Source organism: Carcharhinus amblyrhynchos, chromosome 9 (assembly GCF_965287045.1).
Source record: "Carcharhinus amblyrhynchos chromosome 9, sCarAmb.v2.hapA, whole genome shotgun sequence".
In the NCBI taxonomy this organism is placed as follows: Eukaryota; Metazoa; Chordata; class Chondrichthyes; order Carcharhiniformes; family Carcharhinidae; genus Carcharhinus; species Carcharhinus amblyrhynchos.
The window spans coordinates 25671212-25686993 of NC_137332.1; the positions used below are offsets into that span (position 1 = coordinate 25671212).

The 15782-nt window shown below is 42.6% G+C and overlaps 1 protein-coding gene across 1 annotated transcript in view; it reads left to right on the forward strand.

The window, feature by feature from the left end:
- pif1 (PIF1 5'-to-3' DNA helicase homolog (S. cerevisiae)) overlaps positions 1-14867 on the forward strand; it is a 31281-nt gene extending 16414 nt beyond the window's left edge. Inside the window, exons 10-15 of the mRNA XM_080196519.1 lie at positions 2023-2162; positions 7323-7429; positions 7725-7812; positions 8710-8855; positions 11511-11702; positions 14609-14867. Coding sequence (XP_080052645.1) covers positions 2023-2162; positions 7323-7429; positions 7725-7812; positions 8710-8855; positions 11511-11702; positions 14609-14671 — 736 coding nt within the window. The 3' untranslated portion in view covers positions 14672-14867. The remainder of the gene's footprint in view (positions 1-2022; positions 2163-7322; positions 7430-7724; positions 7813-8709; positions 8856-11510; positions 11703-14608) is intronic.
- Positions 14868-15782: the final 915 nt, after the last annotated feature.

Sequence of the window (15782 nt, forward strand, 5' to 3'; positions counted from 1 at the left end):
AACCAAGGCCTAACTACCCTTTCAGGTGGCGGTAAAGGATCCCAAGAAGCGCTGCAGAGTCCTTCTTGGCGTCCTGGGCGCCATGTAACCCTGACTAAACAATCACCAAATTATCATTACCATTATTGTCATTATCTCACTCTGTAGTTTATTGAAATTGATATTAAATATGAGGAAATGAATCTGCGTCAAAAGTTTGATGTGGATCTGATGAGCAAAATACCCAGTATCTGACCTGCAGAAATCTGATTCGGCGATTAGCTAAGCAATGTCTAGTTGCTTCATGGGACCCAGACAATCTATACTAGTTCCTTTGTCATTTTGTGCCCTGGATTTTTTTCTTTGGCGCACATGGGCAATTTATTTAAGTGCCATTTCTTTGCCCAAGTCTCTAACAGATCTATATCCTGCTACATCCTCTGATGGTCCTCACTGCTATCTGCAAATCCATCAACCTTTGTGTCGTCCTCAAACTTACTAATCAATCCAGTTACACTTTCCTCCAAATCAATTATGTATATTACCAACTGCAAAGGTCCCAGCACTGATCCCCGAGGAGTGCCCTTTGTCACAGCCCTCCACTCAGAAACACACCGTTCTGCTGCTACCCTCTGTCTTCTTTGACCGAGCCAGTTTTGTATCCACCTTGCCAGGTCACCTCTGACCTCATGCAATTTCACCTTCTGCACCATTCTGCCATGAGGGACCTTGTCAAGGGCCTTACTGAAGTCCATGTAGACAACATCCACTGCCCTACCCTCAATCACCTTTGTCACTTCCTTGAAGAACTCAATCAAGCTCATGAGACACGACCTCCCCTTCACAAAACCATGTTGCCTCTCACTAATACGTCCACTTATTTCCAAGGTGGGAATAAATCCTGTCTTGAAGAATCCTCTCCAATAATTTCATTACCACTGATATATGTGAGAAACGCAGCTCACAGTCAAACAATTTAGTCAAGTCAAGTTCTGAAGGAGCAAGATATTTTATTTAGTGTTGTACCTGTTGCTCACATATAAGGCTCACCGGCCTGTAATTACCTGGATTATTTTTGCTACCCTTCTTAAACAAAGGAACAACATTGGCTATTCTCAATTCCTCTGGGACCTTCCCTATAGCCAGTGAGGATATGAAGATTTCTCTCAAGGCCCCAGCAATTTCCTCCCTTGCCTCTCTCAGTATTCTGAAGTATATCCCATCAGGCCCTGGGATTTGTCTACCTTAATGTTTCTCAAGAACCCCAATACCACCTCCTTTTTGATCTCAACAAGACTCAAACTATCCAACATCCTTTCCCAGACTCATCATCCACCAAGTCCTTCTCTTTGGTGAATACTGATGCAAAGTATTCATTTAATACCTCACCCATTTCCTTTGCCTCCACACATAGGTTCCCTCCCTTGTCCTTGAGTGGGCCAACCCTCTCCCTGGCTACCCTCTTGCTCTTAAACCCTCGGGATTTTCCTTAATCCTGCTGGCCAATGCTTTTCCGTGACCCCTTTTAGCCCTTCTTACTCCTTGCTTAAGTTTCCTTCTACTTGCCTTGTACTCCACACTTGCTTCGTGTATTCCCAGCCTCCTACTTTGACAAATGCTTCCCTTTTCTCTTTGACTAGGCTCACAATATCTCTTGCTGTCCGAGGTTCCCAAAACTTCCCAAAACCTTTTAGAATTGAGTTGAGGAGAAATTTCTTCACCCAGGGAGTGGTGAATGTGAGGAATTCACTTTCATAGGAAGTATTTGAGGCCAAACTGTCCAATTTCAAGAAGAAATTAGATATAGCTCTTGAGACTAAAGAAATCAAGGGATATGAGGGGAAAGGGTGGATTAGTATTGAATTTGATGATCATAATGAATGGCGGAGCAGGCTCGAAGGGCGAAATGGTCTACTCCTTTTTCTAGTTTCTGTTATTCTGCTGGCTGCTCTGGAAGCAGCCAGTTGGGGAAGTGGAGGGGTCTGATGTATATTGGAAATTACTTAAGGCGGTCCTGAAAAACAAAATCTGTCCTGAAATCAGATGTCCAGAAGAAGTTGCGGTCCAGTTGATGAACACAGCCAACCAGAAGATAGATCGAGACGGCATCTTAGCAACACGGCTCTGCACGCACAAAGATGATGTGGAATTGACCAACGAGCAGAAGCTCCAGCGGTTACCAGGTAACGGGAGTAGATCCTGTTTAGAGATCTGAAACTGATCCAGCCAAGGCCTATTCTGTGCTGCTGACAAATTTACTTAGCTTTGGCTTTCTTGCAAACTCCTCCTGGGCCTATTTCCATCCAGATCACCTGATCCATTATGCTTTTAATCCCCATTCAGCATTATTTGTAACTCAACAGCAGCTGCTTAGTAAACAAAGGGTAAACTTTGGGGACTAATTGAATAATAGCGCTGCAGTAGAATTGAAATCCAAACAGTTGGTGGAAATACTCAGGTTATGGCAGCATCTGTGGCAAGAAAGTGAGTTAACATTTTAGGCCCATGAGATTTCATCAGAAGCGGGAAACGTTAGAAATAATACACCATGGGGATCTTGGCGCATATACTCATCATACAATAATCGATCATCCAGTTTGTGTTTATTGAGTCATGTTGAATTATTCAGACAGTTTCTGTTATGGGTCCCAATATGTTTCCTCTTTACAATTGGGTCTGTATTTCTTCTTAATTGAATAGTTTTATATTTGTGTTCAGAGTACTGCATATCGTGAAGATAAGAGAAATATTTGAATGTTCTGATGATGTAGCTGCTTGTTGCTCTGTGGGGGAACAGTTGTCATGGTCGGGCAGAGACTGAAGTGTTCAATACGATGACTGATTGTTAGTAGGTTTTAGCTTTTTTTTTATTGTCATAAGTAGGCTTGCATTAACACTGCAATTAAGTTACTGTGAAAATCCCCTAGTCGCCACACACTGTTTGGATAACTGAGGGAGAATTTGGCATGGCCAATGCGCCTAACCAACACGTCCTTTGGATCGTGGGAGGAAACTGGAGCACTTGGAGGAAACCCATGCAGACATGGGGAGAATGTGCGGTCTCTCCACAGACAATGACATAGCCAGGAATTGAACCTGGGTCCCTGGCGCTGTGAGGCAGCAGTGCTAACCACTGTGCCACCATGCCACAGATTGCAAAGTTTGTTTGTGCGTATGGTCAGATTAAATTAGTTGCAGTCAACTAATACTTGTTTTCTGATTTCAAAATCTTATTTTCGGAGTGATGGAGATTCGTGGTGAATCTTAGCTACTCTCAGTGTGCAGTTTTCCCACTTACTTTTCTTCACCCCAGTGAGAAATCCCAATGGTAGGGAGTAGAACGCTTTCATTATCGAGACCTGGTGTGACACAAGTTATGTTCAAAGTAAAGCTTGTTTCATCTGTCTTTGACCACCACCTCGAGCACCCACTTTAATGCAACCTCTTTCGAAGGAGATTGCAAATTTAGTGCAGAATGATGGGGAGTTTTCTGCTGTTGACCCATTTGCTGTAGGAATGATACTGAGACCATCTTGAATGTATTTCACTTGGTTACTTCACCTTATTGGTCTGGATAATTCCCAGTGGTGAAAGGAAATTGCGTAAATCAACTGCACCAAGTGGGCCAAGTTTACTGTAACGATTAGAAGTAAATATACAGGTAAATTGGTTCAATGTATCTTTGCAGCTGTAATATTAGCAGAATGTACATTGAATCATAGAATCCCTACAGCGCAGAACAGGCCATTCAGCCCCTCGTGTCTACACTGACTCTCTGACAGAGGAACTTAGCCAGGCCCGCTTCCCTGCCCTAACCCTATAATCCCACACATTTACCATGGCTAATCCATTTTACTACACATCTTGAGGCATTAAGGAGAAATTTAACATGGCCAGCACATCTTTGGAGTATGCAATGAAATCTGGAGGAAACCCATGCCGACATGGGGAGAACGTGCAAACTCCATATGACAGTCACCCGAGGCCTGAGTCCCTGGAGCTTTGAGACAGCTATGTTAACCATCGTGCCTTCCACAGAAAGAGATGCGAGAACTTTGATCAAATCCTTGCTATTATAATGCATCGGAGAAAATCTAATTAATATATTTATTATGGAGGTCAATGCTATTAGAACTTTGCATCAGATGTTTTGAGAAGATTTTTTAAAAGGATTATCACTGTGGTAACGTTAATTGGGGAGTGGCGGAACAGAAGAAATGTTTTGCATAGATTTTCGTGTCTTGAGTGAAGCCCTTTGCAGCCATTTGTTTGCTCTTCATACTCTTTATTTTTGTTCCTGTCTTCTCTCTACACACATTATTCCATCCTGCAGCTACAAAGATGGTCCTTTTGAGGTATGACCAAATGTTACAATTTGGTGACCATTTGGACATGAGTTAAGGTAGCCTGTGTGGGCATTCGTTTTAATTTTAAAATTAAAAATATTGAGAATATTTGTTAAAGGAGCTAGGCAGATCGTGTAGGGAACAAAGGCAAAGAGTAAGGTGGGGGGGGGAGCGATGAGTTAAATGAAGTAATTTTCAGGCATGTTAATACAGTGGAAGCAACATACTTATAGGCAGAGCTGAGCAGTCGCAAGAATATTAGTCTCGAGAGGATCGCTATCATGTTTTGTTTGTTAAAGACTAATAGCTTGGTGGACAAGATGAATTGGAGTGTCTTAAAATAAGACAGATCTGTTTTTTAAAATTTATTCTTTCATGGGATGTGATATTCACTGGCAAGGCCAGCATTTGTTGCTGAAACTGAATGGCTCGCTTGACCATTTCGGAGGTAGTTAAGAGTCAGCAACATGGCTGAGGGTCTGGAGTCACATGTCGACCAGATCGGCCCACATGTGACTCCACATTAACTTCACTGCAGTGTTAGTGTGAGCCTACTTGTGACACTAACAAATAAATTTAGACAAAAGTCTGAGGAAATGTGCCAACCGACTCAGAACCGCTTCTTCCCTGCTGCCATCAGACCTTTGAATGGATCTGCCTTATACTAAGTTGATCTTTCGCTGCACGCTAGCTATGACTGTAGCACTACCTTCTGCACCCTCTCCTTTCCTTCTCCCTTATGTACTTCGTGAATGGTATGTTAACATTTCATTGCAATTAGGAAAAGTTAGAGATGTAATAGGCAGCAGGTTTCTCTCCCTAAAGGAGATTCGTGAACCAGATGGGTTTTTTTATGACAATCTACATGGTTTTATGGTCACTGTTACTAAAACTAGCTTTAGATCCCAGATCTATGAATCAAATTTAAATTCCACCAGCTGTCACTGTGGGATTTGAATCCACGTCCCCAGAGCTCTAGCCTTGGAGTATTAGCCCCTGGATTGCTAGTCATTGCCACTATACCATCAGGCGGAGAGATAGCTCATAGATCATAGAATCATAGAACCCTACAGTGCAGAAAGAGGCCCTTTGGCCCATTGTGTCTGCACCAAACAGAATCCCACCCAGGCCCTACCCCCATATCCCTACATATTATACCCACTAATCCCCTCTAACCTACGCATCCCTGGACACTAAGGGGCAATTTCTTAGCATGACCAATCAACCTAACACGCGCATCTTTGGACTGTGGGAGGAAACCGGAGTACCCGGAGGAAACCCACGCAGACACGAGGAGAATGTTCAAACTCCACACAGACAGTGACCCGAGCCGGGAATCGAACCCAGGCACCTGGAGCTGTGAAGCAGCAGCGCTAACCACTGTGCTACCGTGCTGATAGAAATATTTGGAGAGGGAATTCCACAGCTTAGGACCCTGAAAGCTGAAGGCATGATGCTATTAAAATGAAGACTATGCTAAAATTGTTGGATGCAGAGATTTCAGATGGCTGCAGGCTGGAGGAGCTCACGAGCGTGAGGGCAGGGTGGGATTTTGAAATGAGGTTGGGAATATTAACTGGAGCATCGCTGGAATGGAAAGCAATGGAGAACATCAGTGCTGAGCAGCCAGTGATTGTGTTAAACACATCAAAAGAATGAAACTTGTATCCAAAATAAAAACACAGAATGCTGGAAACGTTCAGCAGGTCAGGCAACATCTGTGGAGAGCGTTAACGTTTCAGGTTGTTGGCCTTTTGTTTCAATTAGGAAAAGTTAGAGATGTAATAGGTTTTGAGCAAGGGATGAGTGGGACAAGGACGAAAGGAATACTCAGGGTGTGTGGAGAATTAAATTGATAGGCCACATTGAGGTTTTGGTTTGAGTTATTATTGTCACGTACTGTTTTTTGTGTGCTATACAGACAAAACATACCATTCATGAAGTACATAGGGGAGAAGGAAACAGAGTGCAGAATGTAGTGTTACAGTCATAGTTAGGGTATCGAGAAAGACTTAATGTAAAGTAAATCCATTCAAAAGCCTGATGGCAGCCAGGAAGAAACTGTTTTTGAGTCGGTTTGTACATGATCTCAGACTTTTGTTTAAAGTTTATTTGTTAGTGTCACAAGTAGGCTTATATTAACACTGCAGTGAAGTTACTGTGAAACTCCTCTAGTTGTCACACTCTGGTACCTGCTTGGATGCACTGAGGGAGGATTTAGCATGGCCAATTCACCTAACCAGCACATCTTTCAGACTGTATCTTTTTTCCCGGTGGAAGCAGCTGGAAGACAGTATGTCCAGGGTGCATGGGGTCCTTGATTATGCTGGCTGCATTTCCGAGGCAGCAGGAAGTGTAGACCAAGTTATTGGATTGGAGACGCGTTTGTCATAGAATCCCTACAGTGCAGAAGGAGACCATTTGGCCCATTGAGTCTGCACTGACTCAATCCCACCCAGGCTCTATTCCCGTGACCCCACATATTTACCCTCCCAATCCCCTATTTTATGTGGTGGACGGGGTTATTTTTACAACCTTTTGTAGTTTCTTGCAGTCTTGATCAGAGTAGGAGCCATACCAAGCTATGATATATCCAGATATGATATTTTCTATGGTGCATCTGTAAAAGTTGGAGAGTCATAGTGGACATTTCCTTGGCCTCCTGAGAAAGTAGAGATGTTGTGGTAACCACATTGTGAGCAGTGATGCCAGATACTAAATTGAAAGAAGTATACATAAATTGCTGCTTCACCTGGAAGCAACATTTAACTTTTTGGACAGCGAGGAGAGAGGAGGTAAGTGGGCAGCTGTAACACCCCTGCATTTCCATGGATGCTCTCACTTTGTAATAAGAAGTCATGATGAGCCACACTTTCACTGCGATAAATGCAGTCAACTTAGTGTAACCCTTGTATTGCAGGGCAGGAGCTAGAGAGCTGAGTTAACTTTAATCCCTGTGCAGTGCTCACCTGTTCTTTATGACTTGTGTGTTTTCAGGAGAGTTGCAAACGTTTGAAGCAGTTGACAGTGATCCCATGTTCGTACAGACATTAAATGCACAATGCCCGGCAGCACAGACACTGCAACTGAAGAAAGGGGCACAGGTAAGTGTTTAATATCAAAGACTACTGTTCCTGTACTAGCCCTAGTCCACTCAGATACTCCTATTATCCTTGTATTTTGAGATCTCCATTAGACCTTGTGATTTGTATTTCCACTGGTTTGGTGGCCAGTCATGTAAACAATGCTAGGCTATGTGGCTTATTGGTAACAAGAGGAAAACACTGGATGCCAGCGTCAACAGGGAGCCTCTGCATGCTAAGGTAGTAACTGAGGGATATTTTGTATACCTCTGATCACGACGGTTTCCATCCTGAACTAGCTTTCTTTGTTCCACAGGTGATGCTGACTAAAAACTTGGACATAGAGCGGGGAATGGTAAATGGGGCTCGAGGAGTTATCATTGATTTTGAACCGGGAAACAAATGTAGGTGCTTATCTACCGCCATCAAAGCTGGGTTATGAGGTGGAACGAATGTGGGTAATTATTTCAGAAGTTGGAGGTCTAGGAAAATGTTTTTTTTATTCTGATAGACTTCCATCAAACAAAACAATAAGTTCTTGTGGTGGCAAGAGATACAATGCTAATTGTAACCCCATCAAAGAATGATGGGTGGGATGAGAAGATAACATATTCATGGCCCTAACCTGCTTCGAATCTGCCCACTGGTTTGAACAGAGACCGGATGGGGAGTAAGTGATCGATCTGCTCTCAGTGATGGGTCACGTGATGAGGGTTGTTAAGGATATTGCACGCCTCCAGCTTTTTACAGGGTTTTCGTCTTTAACACATTTCAGTTCTTGGTGCTCTGCAGAAAACCCAGCAGCTTATTGAATCCATGAAGACCAGACCCACGAGGTAAACATATTTTCAGCACTGCTTGTGGGCCAGGAGGAGCAGGAATACTTTTCCTGTATCCTCTCCCAGCCGAATAATCTCGCCTGCCTCCAGCTCCATGATTGAAGACCCTCGCTCTTTCTAGTCTCTGCTCCCAGCTGTGGTCTGGTCCTGCAGGCTTTTCCTTTTCCACTCTAGTCCATTCTCAGACTGGCTCTAGGGTGGGTAACCTACAGAAAATATTTAAAACTTTCATACGCGCACATTATCTGGTAAATCAATACTTTTGAATTTTCTGGTCCAAGATTCCCATCCATCCATGTCATCTCCATAAATATAGGGGTGTAAGTGTGATTGCGTATAGCTTTGTGTGACTGTGTTGGGCTTTGTATTTATCATGAGGTGTCCATAGTGATTACATGTTACACACATCTTTCTCAGTAATTGAAACAAAAGAGCTATTGAAGATTTCTTTTATTCCTGTAGCGCTGCCCCGAGTGCGGTTCTTATGTGGTGTAACAGAGACGATAAAGCCAGAACGTTGGACGGTTAAAGCTTTAGGTGGGACCCACCTGACAAGACACCAGCTACCTCTGAAGTTGGCCTGGGCCATCTCCATTCACAAGAGTCAGGTATTGTTTTGAACAAATCAAATTGCCCAAATGACACTAGTGAAAGAGAACTGCTGGACAAAGTTTCACTTCTTGAAACTTTTTACTGTGGCAATCAAACTAAAATCAACACAATTTATGGTTAATCTAACAGACAAATGATATTCTATGGAATTCACAAAATTACACTTTAGACAATACCACAAAGACAGATCGCTCCGATTTCTTCAGCAGTCCTATTCATGGAATCATAGAATCCTTACAATGTAGAAGAGGTCATTCAGCCCATCGAGTCTGCGTTGACTCTAATTGAGCATCTTACACAGGCCCTCTTCCCTGCCCTATCCCTGTAAATGCACACATTTCTCTTGGCTAATCCGCCTAACCAGTACATCTTTGGACACGTGAGGGGCAATTTAGCATGGCCAATCCACCTAACTGCATATTTTTGAAGCGTGGGACAAAACTGGAGCATCTGGAGGAAACCCACGCAGACAATGGGAGAATGCCCAAACTCCACACAGACAGTGACCCAAGGTTGGAATTGAACGTTGATCTCTGGAGCTATTGGGCAGCTGTTCTAAGCACTGTGCCACCATGCTGCCCTTATGTGCTGTATATGGCAGAATTCACAACTGCAAAGTCCACCTACCCTCCCCCTGCACTCCTACCCCCAACTACCCACCATCACCACCACAGATGGCTACCCACACAGATTTACATCATGCTGCCTGCATCATGAGCTGCTACCCATTGCTGGATTAATATTAGTACCAGTAGGTGATGCTGTTAAGTGGGCCTGGCAATTGCCCTCTTGCGGGCCTCAGCAGGTGGGAAGACCGTACACAGACCTTCCTGCCATGGATTAAATCAAACTGGAAGCTGGAACTCCCAAGGGGAAAGGGACAAGATTCCGCCCTATACCTCGGCCGATTGACCTGTCTAGTTGTCTGTCGAATGCCCTTGAAGTGGAATTCCAAAACATCTTTTCATTCAAAGAATTTCCTCAGTAATTTTTTAAAAAACGGATGATTATTAAACATAAAACATTGAACTTACACACTGTGGTGAGATCTGAGATTTCACGATTCCTTCCCCATTCAGCACCTTAAACCAGGTGGTGCTAGTGCATCCTGTTCATAGTCATTTTAACTGGGGTGACACAATGAGGGCTGATCTGGTGTTGACTGACCCGGAGGCACGATACATAACACCAGTCACAACCCTGTCCTTCAAATCTCTGTTTACCTTTACTTTGTTGCTGAATTCTCTGTTGGTTCTCCAGTGGTTAATGTACCATTTCTCTCTCTTCACACACACACAAACATCTCACCTCCACACTGAATGCACAAATTATGAAACAAAGCATTTCACAGGTAGGCTGCAGCTGATATTTTTAGTCCACAGCTTCAAACCTCCTGGGCGCGGATACAAATCCTTGTGGATGAGATCTTGCCAGTGAAGCTGATCCAAAGCTTAATTAAGCGATGACGTGGGGCTCTGTGATCCTTTGTTGGACGGGCAAGTCAGTTACTGGAAAAGATTCCGTTTGATGGACATTATAAGATACCGCAGTTCCCTTGTCACCTTTCCACTAACTGAGAGGAACTGTCCATGCCAAGAATCAGGGAAATAACAATTACACCGGTCTCCCTTTTGTCAGTTTCCTAGAAACAAGTGTAGACAAACTGTTGTAGTTCATTGTACAGATTTAAAATAAAAGCTAACTTGGAAATCAGATAGTGATTTCTGATAGTGAAGTAGCTGGAATTTTCAGGCCATTTGCCTCCCACCGTTGCTGCAAGCTAGGAGGGAGAATTTGGCACTCAGGCAAATTCCTGTTTTAGCGGGACCAGAAAATCTGGTGGCGTGAATGACTAAAATTCCGTCTCTTGGCTTTGTACTTTAGTATAAAAGAGGTGATGGGAATTTGTAGGAGGGAATGAACGAACTGAATCTTCCGAGACCATGTAAGACTTCAACAAAAGTGGCTTTATTCAACATGCATGAGAGACAGCAGGACTCGTGGCTGTGACTCTGCTGAGCATTGGCTTTTACAGTTTCTTATATCCCTTTCTTCACATTACAAAGCATTACATTTACATCAGGTAAATTGTTACTTTGAATCGGTTACAGTTCTGTTTTTGATTACATTGTATGGCTCTATTGTCTTGTATGCTTTAGTTTTAATAATTTTCTGAATATGTCCTGTCTACGTGTTTACAATATCAAAGCATTGTGTTTGTCAAACTGATTTTGATGGGATGTTAATTGTCCCATCTGCTGGATATTTGATTAAGTTTTCAGAGGCACAATGGTTCCTCTGGACCTTTTGGAGCTTTGATAAGTGGTATCAATTCTCATATGGTTGTAGTAACCTTGGAGCGATACCACCTGGGGTGTGACTGTTTTAGTACTGTCTGAGATATAGCTATTTGTATTTTGTCCTGGAGGTGGATGCTACAGTGCTATGTGTTTAACCCTTTCCATACATTCTTCTCCTGCTGCAGCCCACACTCCCTGGCTTTGCCCTACTACAGAATTCAACAGCCCATTCTGCTCCACCGCTGACTTTAATTCTTTTTCCATTTGTGAGAATTTTATCTTGGTTATAATAATTCTGATTTTATATTTTGTTTCATTCATTCCGTTGTTTTCCTCCTCCCTCTGTCCCAGGGTATGTCGTTAGACTGTGTGGAGCTCTCACTGTCACGGGTATTTGAAAGCGGCCAGGCGTACGTAGCGCTGTCTCGTGCTCGAAGCCTGGAAGGTCTTCGAGTGATGGACTTTGACAGCCGAGTGGTCCATGCGAATGCTGACGTCCTACGTTTTTACAGCAGATTAAAGAAGGAACGGATCCTGATGCAGGTGAGTGGGATGGCAGAGATGATGCCAGGTCTGGATTTTAGTCCTGCGAATCTGCTGTTTTGTAGAAACCTGGAGCATTTTGTTCAGAGAAAGGGGTCAGCCTCAGTATTTGTCAAGTCCGTTTTTTAGATTTGTTTTACTTTTCAATATAAAATCTGTTTTACCATTGTCTCTGTGGAAAGCCTGTTTCTTTTATTTAAATACTCCAAACTAATCATTTTATGTATGCTAAAACCAAAAGGGGAGATTTTAACTTGCAATAGAAAGCTGACACGGGAGGATGACAATAAGTCAAAGGACTGGCAAAGTTTTAATTTTGCAGCCTAACGTTTATAAAAATTGTTTCATGAGTTGTGGATGTTGCTGTTTAGGCCCATCCCTAGTTGCCCACTCCTGTTGTTAATGTGGTGTAGATACATCCACAGTGCTGCTATGGAGGGAGTTCCAGGGTTTTGACCCAGACATAGTGAAGGAACAATATATTGCCAAGTCAGGATGGTGAGCGACTTCAAGGAGAACTCACGAGTTGTGGTGTCCCCCATGCATCTGCTGCCCTTGTCCTTCTTTGAATGTCACTGGCCTTGGCTGTTTCTGGCAATGTGAGGAAGGATAATGATCGGGTCGCCTGTGTTAGTCCAGTGAGTGCAGCAAGTGGAGTGACTCTATTTTAACTGCTGCCCACTCTTTTCCCCTGCATGAGATTAAAAATTCCCCTGCATGTGCCATTTCCTGACCTTCTACTAGCTTTGTTTGTTAACTTTCCAAATAGATGCATCATGTGATGGGTCAGATGTATAGTTGTAGGTGCAAAATGTGTCTGATTTCTCGGGATTGTACTGCATTTTTTTGTATTACTTGTCCACTTCTTTACACACTGCAAAAAGCAATTTTGGGGATTGGTTGGTGTAGTTGACGGGTGCACTATTTTTTCACTACTGGGACTTTGGTTTGAATCTATGCTAAAACAATGGGATAAAAAAAGTTTCTTAGCTATTCTAACCATTTGGAGGATTACTATGTGAAAAATGCTGCAGTAGTCTTTGCACGGGCTCTAGAGAGATCCAGTTTACAGGGGAGAAAGCTGCCTATTACTGAACATAAATTTGATGTTCTACTCTTGCCATAAAACTGGTTTTCATAGGGAATGAAAAGGCTTCCCTTTTGCACTGCGGTGAATTTGTTCAGCTTTGGACATTAAGGTAGAGGTCACATAGAAAAGTAAAATTTAAAGTTGCCTTGAGAAGGCTGGTAAATAATGACTTACTCCAAAGGAACCCTGGTACAATACATGATTACCTATCCAAAGGAGAACATTATAGAAATTATTTTATTAATAGTATATGGCGAAAAGCCTTAGGGAATCAAGAAATGCAGTAAGGTATTGAATTGCCAAGGCATTATGCTTGTGGCCAGGTGGCAGGGGGGGAAGATATTTGATGATCTTGCAGACTCTCCCTCATAATGGACTCAAGCTGTCAAGTTCGCAAACCTCTATCATCTCTCTATACTCTGTACCTGAATCACAATACGGCTGATCTGACAGCTTCTAATGCTGGGTGGAGAAAGGTCCCTAACCCCAGCATTGAGGTTCATCTTTTACATTCTATGTCTGCCAGTTATTCCAGAAGATCCAAGATTCTATTCTGCTTGTGTTTGATTGGCAGTTATTCTAATACAAATGTCTCGACAAATTAGTGTAATTTATTTTGAGTCCTGATGTTTTTGAGTGAGTGATTGCGTGTTTGTGATAGAGAATACTTGCAGATAATGGCAATTTATCTTGCACTAAGATCCATGATGCCAAGAGCTCTCCAAGGACCTCTATCTATCTCGTTGTGGACTGTGTAAATGAGAAATCTCATCAGCATTGTATGTATAAAACAATCTGCAGGAAAGGGTTGTGACTAACGGGATTTAGAAGGATGATTTGACAGACATTTTCACATTAAAGTGAACAGAAATGGAGGATAGGAAATACTTCTGCTGGCTGAGAAGCCAAGGACTAAGGGTGTTGGGGGTGGGGAGGGGAGTGTGCAGGGCATGGTCTTTTAAAAAAAATACAACCAGACTTTCCAAGAACAAAATTAAGAAACACTCCTAATACAAAGGGTGGCAATTGATGCTACTTTAATCATTAAATGTAAAGCTTAAGATTTACTGATGTTGGTTAAAAGGAATATAGGGCAAAGGTAGCTTAGGAGTTGGTCACAGGTCAGCTATGATCCCATTGATTGATGGGATAAGTTCAAAGGGCTAAGTGACCCACCCCTGTTCCGATGTTCATTTTGACCCGATCATAATAGCTGCTGTTTGTGGAATGTTGCTTTTTGCAAGTGACTATTGTAATTGCTGCGTGACTGTAACTCGCTGCTAAAGTGTGCATTGAATGAAAGGCATGTAAGACACTTAGATAATAGGGCACAAACACCTTCCTTCTTTGCCCCTTTCATATAACCAATTTGAATGTGACTTTTTTCATTTGAGTCGTAAGCTCAAAAATGACTCAATTTAAGACGGTGATCTTAGTGATTCATGAACGCAGCATTTTAATAAATAAAAATGTAATGGACAGAACATAAAAATTCTATCGCTGCAGTCTGAATTGTAAAAGGTTCGATGATGAGATTCTGTTCTAAATATTAAATGTGGAGCTAGTAACTTAAAGCATATAAGAGGCTAGAAATTTTAAGCTGTGGAAAGTGACAGGTTCTGCCTTCAGCTGAGTGTTGGGGTTTATCTGGATCTAAAGTAACAGGAATGTAACCGGTTTTACCAGAGCACACCAGGCTGTTCGTGCCGCTCACTCACTTGGTTGTTTCAATGCCTCTCGAGTTATTTTCTCTTTTAATTTTTCGTGCTAATGGCTTGCTGATGAGCTTGTTTATCCCTATCTCCCTTTATCTTAGTCCACCATGGATGATCACATTGAAATGGAAGATCAGGAAAACCGGATTCCTGGAAGATTGTAGAGTGTCCATTGATGAAGATCCTCCTCTTCCACGCCATCCTCTGGAAACCTTCATTTTGATCATCCTCTTTGTAACTTACACTGTTTTTAAATGCATATTTCAAATACGGGTCCTGCTTTCTATTTTAAACTAGCAATAAGACTAGTTGGTATTTTTTGGCATTGGAAAAGAAACTGATAATACGGAAATAAAAATGTCAGCATCAATTTTCTAATCACCAACAGTGACATTTTTTCATCTCCATCACAAATGAACCTCCAATTAATAAAATTAAATGAGTAAAATCATCTTGTCTCATCATTGGAAATGTTTCGCCCTACCCTTACATGATGGAATTAATACCACAGTCCTAATTAATGCCCTCCCCTGCCTCCTCCCTGGGTAAAAAATACATTCCTTTTCACTCCTGATGTTGACTTTTTGCTGGATTATTGTGCTGCAGAATCCCCTTTGGTACCTCACTCAAGTTGATACCAAAGGGCAGGTGTGTATATTGAAACAACCCTTTGTGCGTGGTTATCATGCCATAACCTCGGGGAAGTGTTGTTTAATTCAGGCTGCTGATGTGCGTGGACTCATATCCAGTTTTGTGTAGCATTTAGGCCACACATTACGGCACTTAGATTTTTCAATGTGTTTATTTCAATGATTGCAATAACAGTTGTGCCATTGGAGGTATGTAAAACCAATTGTTTTTGCTTCCTTGTGGCTGCCTTTGATGAGTCTGAACAGGCTATGTATTGAATTTGGAATCAGCCTGCTCTGTGTACCTCAGTTAATTGCTGCCTGCTGCAGCAAAGCCAATATGGTAACTAAATAAATCTGGGCCAACATTTTACAAACTCTCATCAGTGGATTTGCAGTTGCGGTCCATTAAAATTCTGCTACTGTCCATTTAAGGCTACTTCCTACCCAGCCCACAACTGTTTGCCCAGCGGCAGGTAGTCAGGGACTGAGGTGTGGGGAAGCCCAGCAGGTTGGTCTGCTCGGGCCTTGGTGGATGGTCCAATCATGGGTCCCTTCCCCAGTGTCCCACTGTGTGTCCATACTCTCTCTGGCCTGTGCAACCTGGACCCTTATCTCCCACCTCGGGACCTTCTGTCCTGGTCCT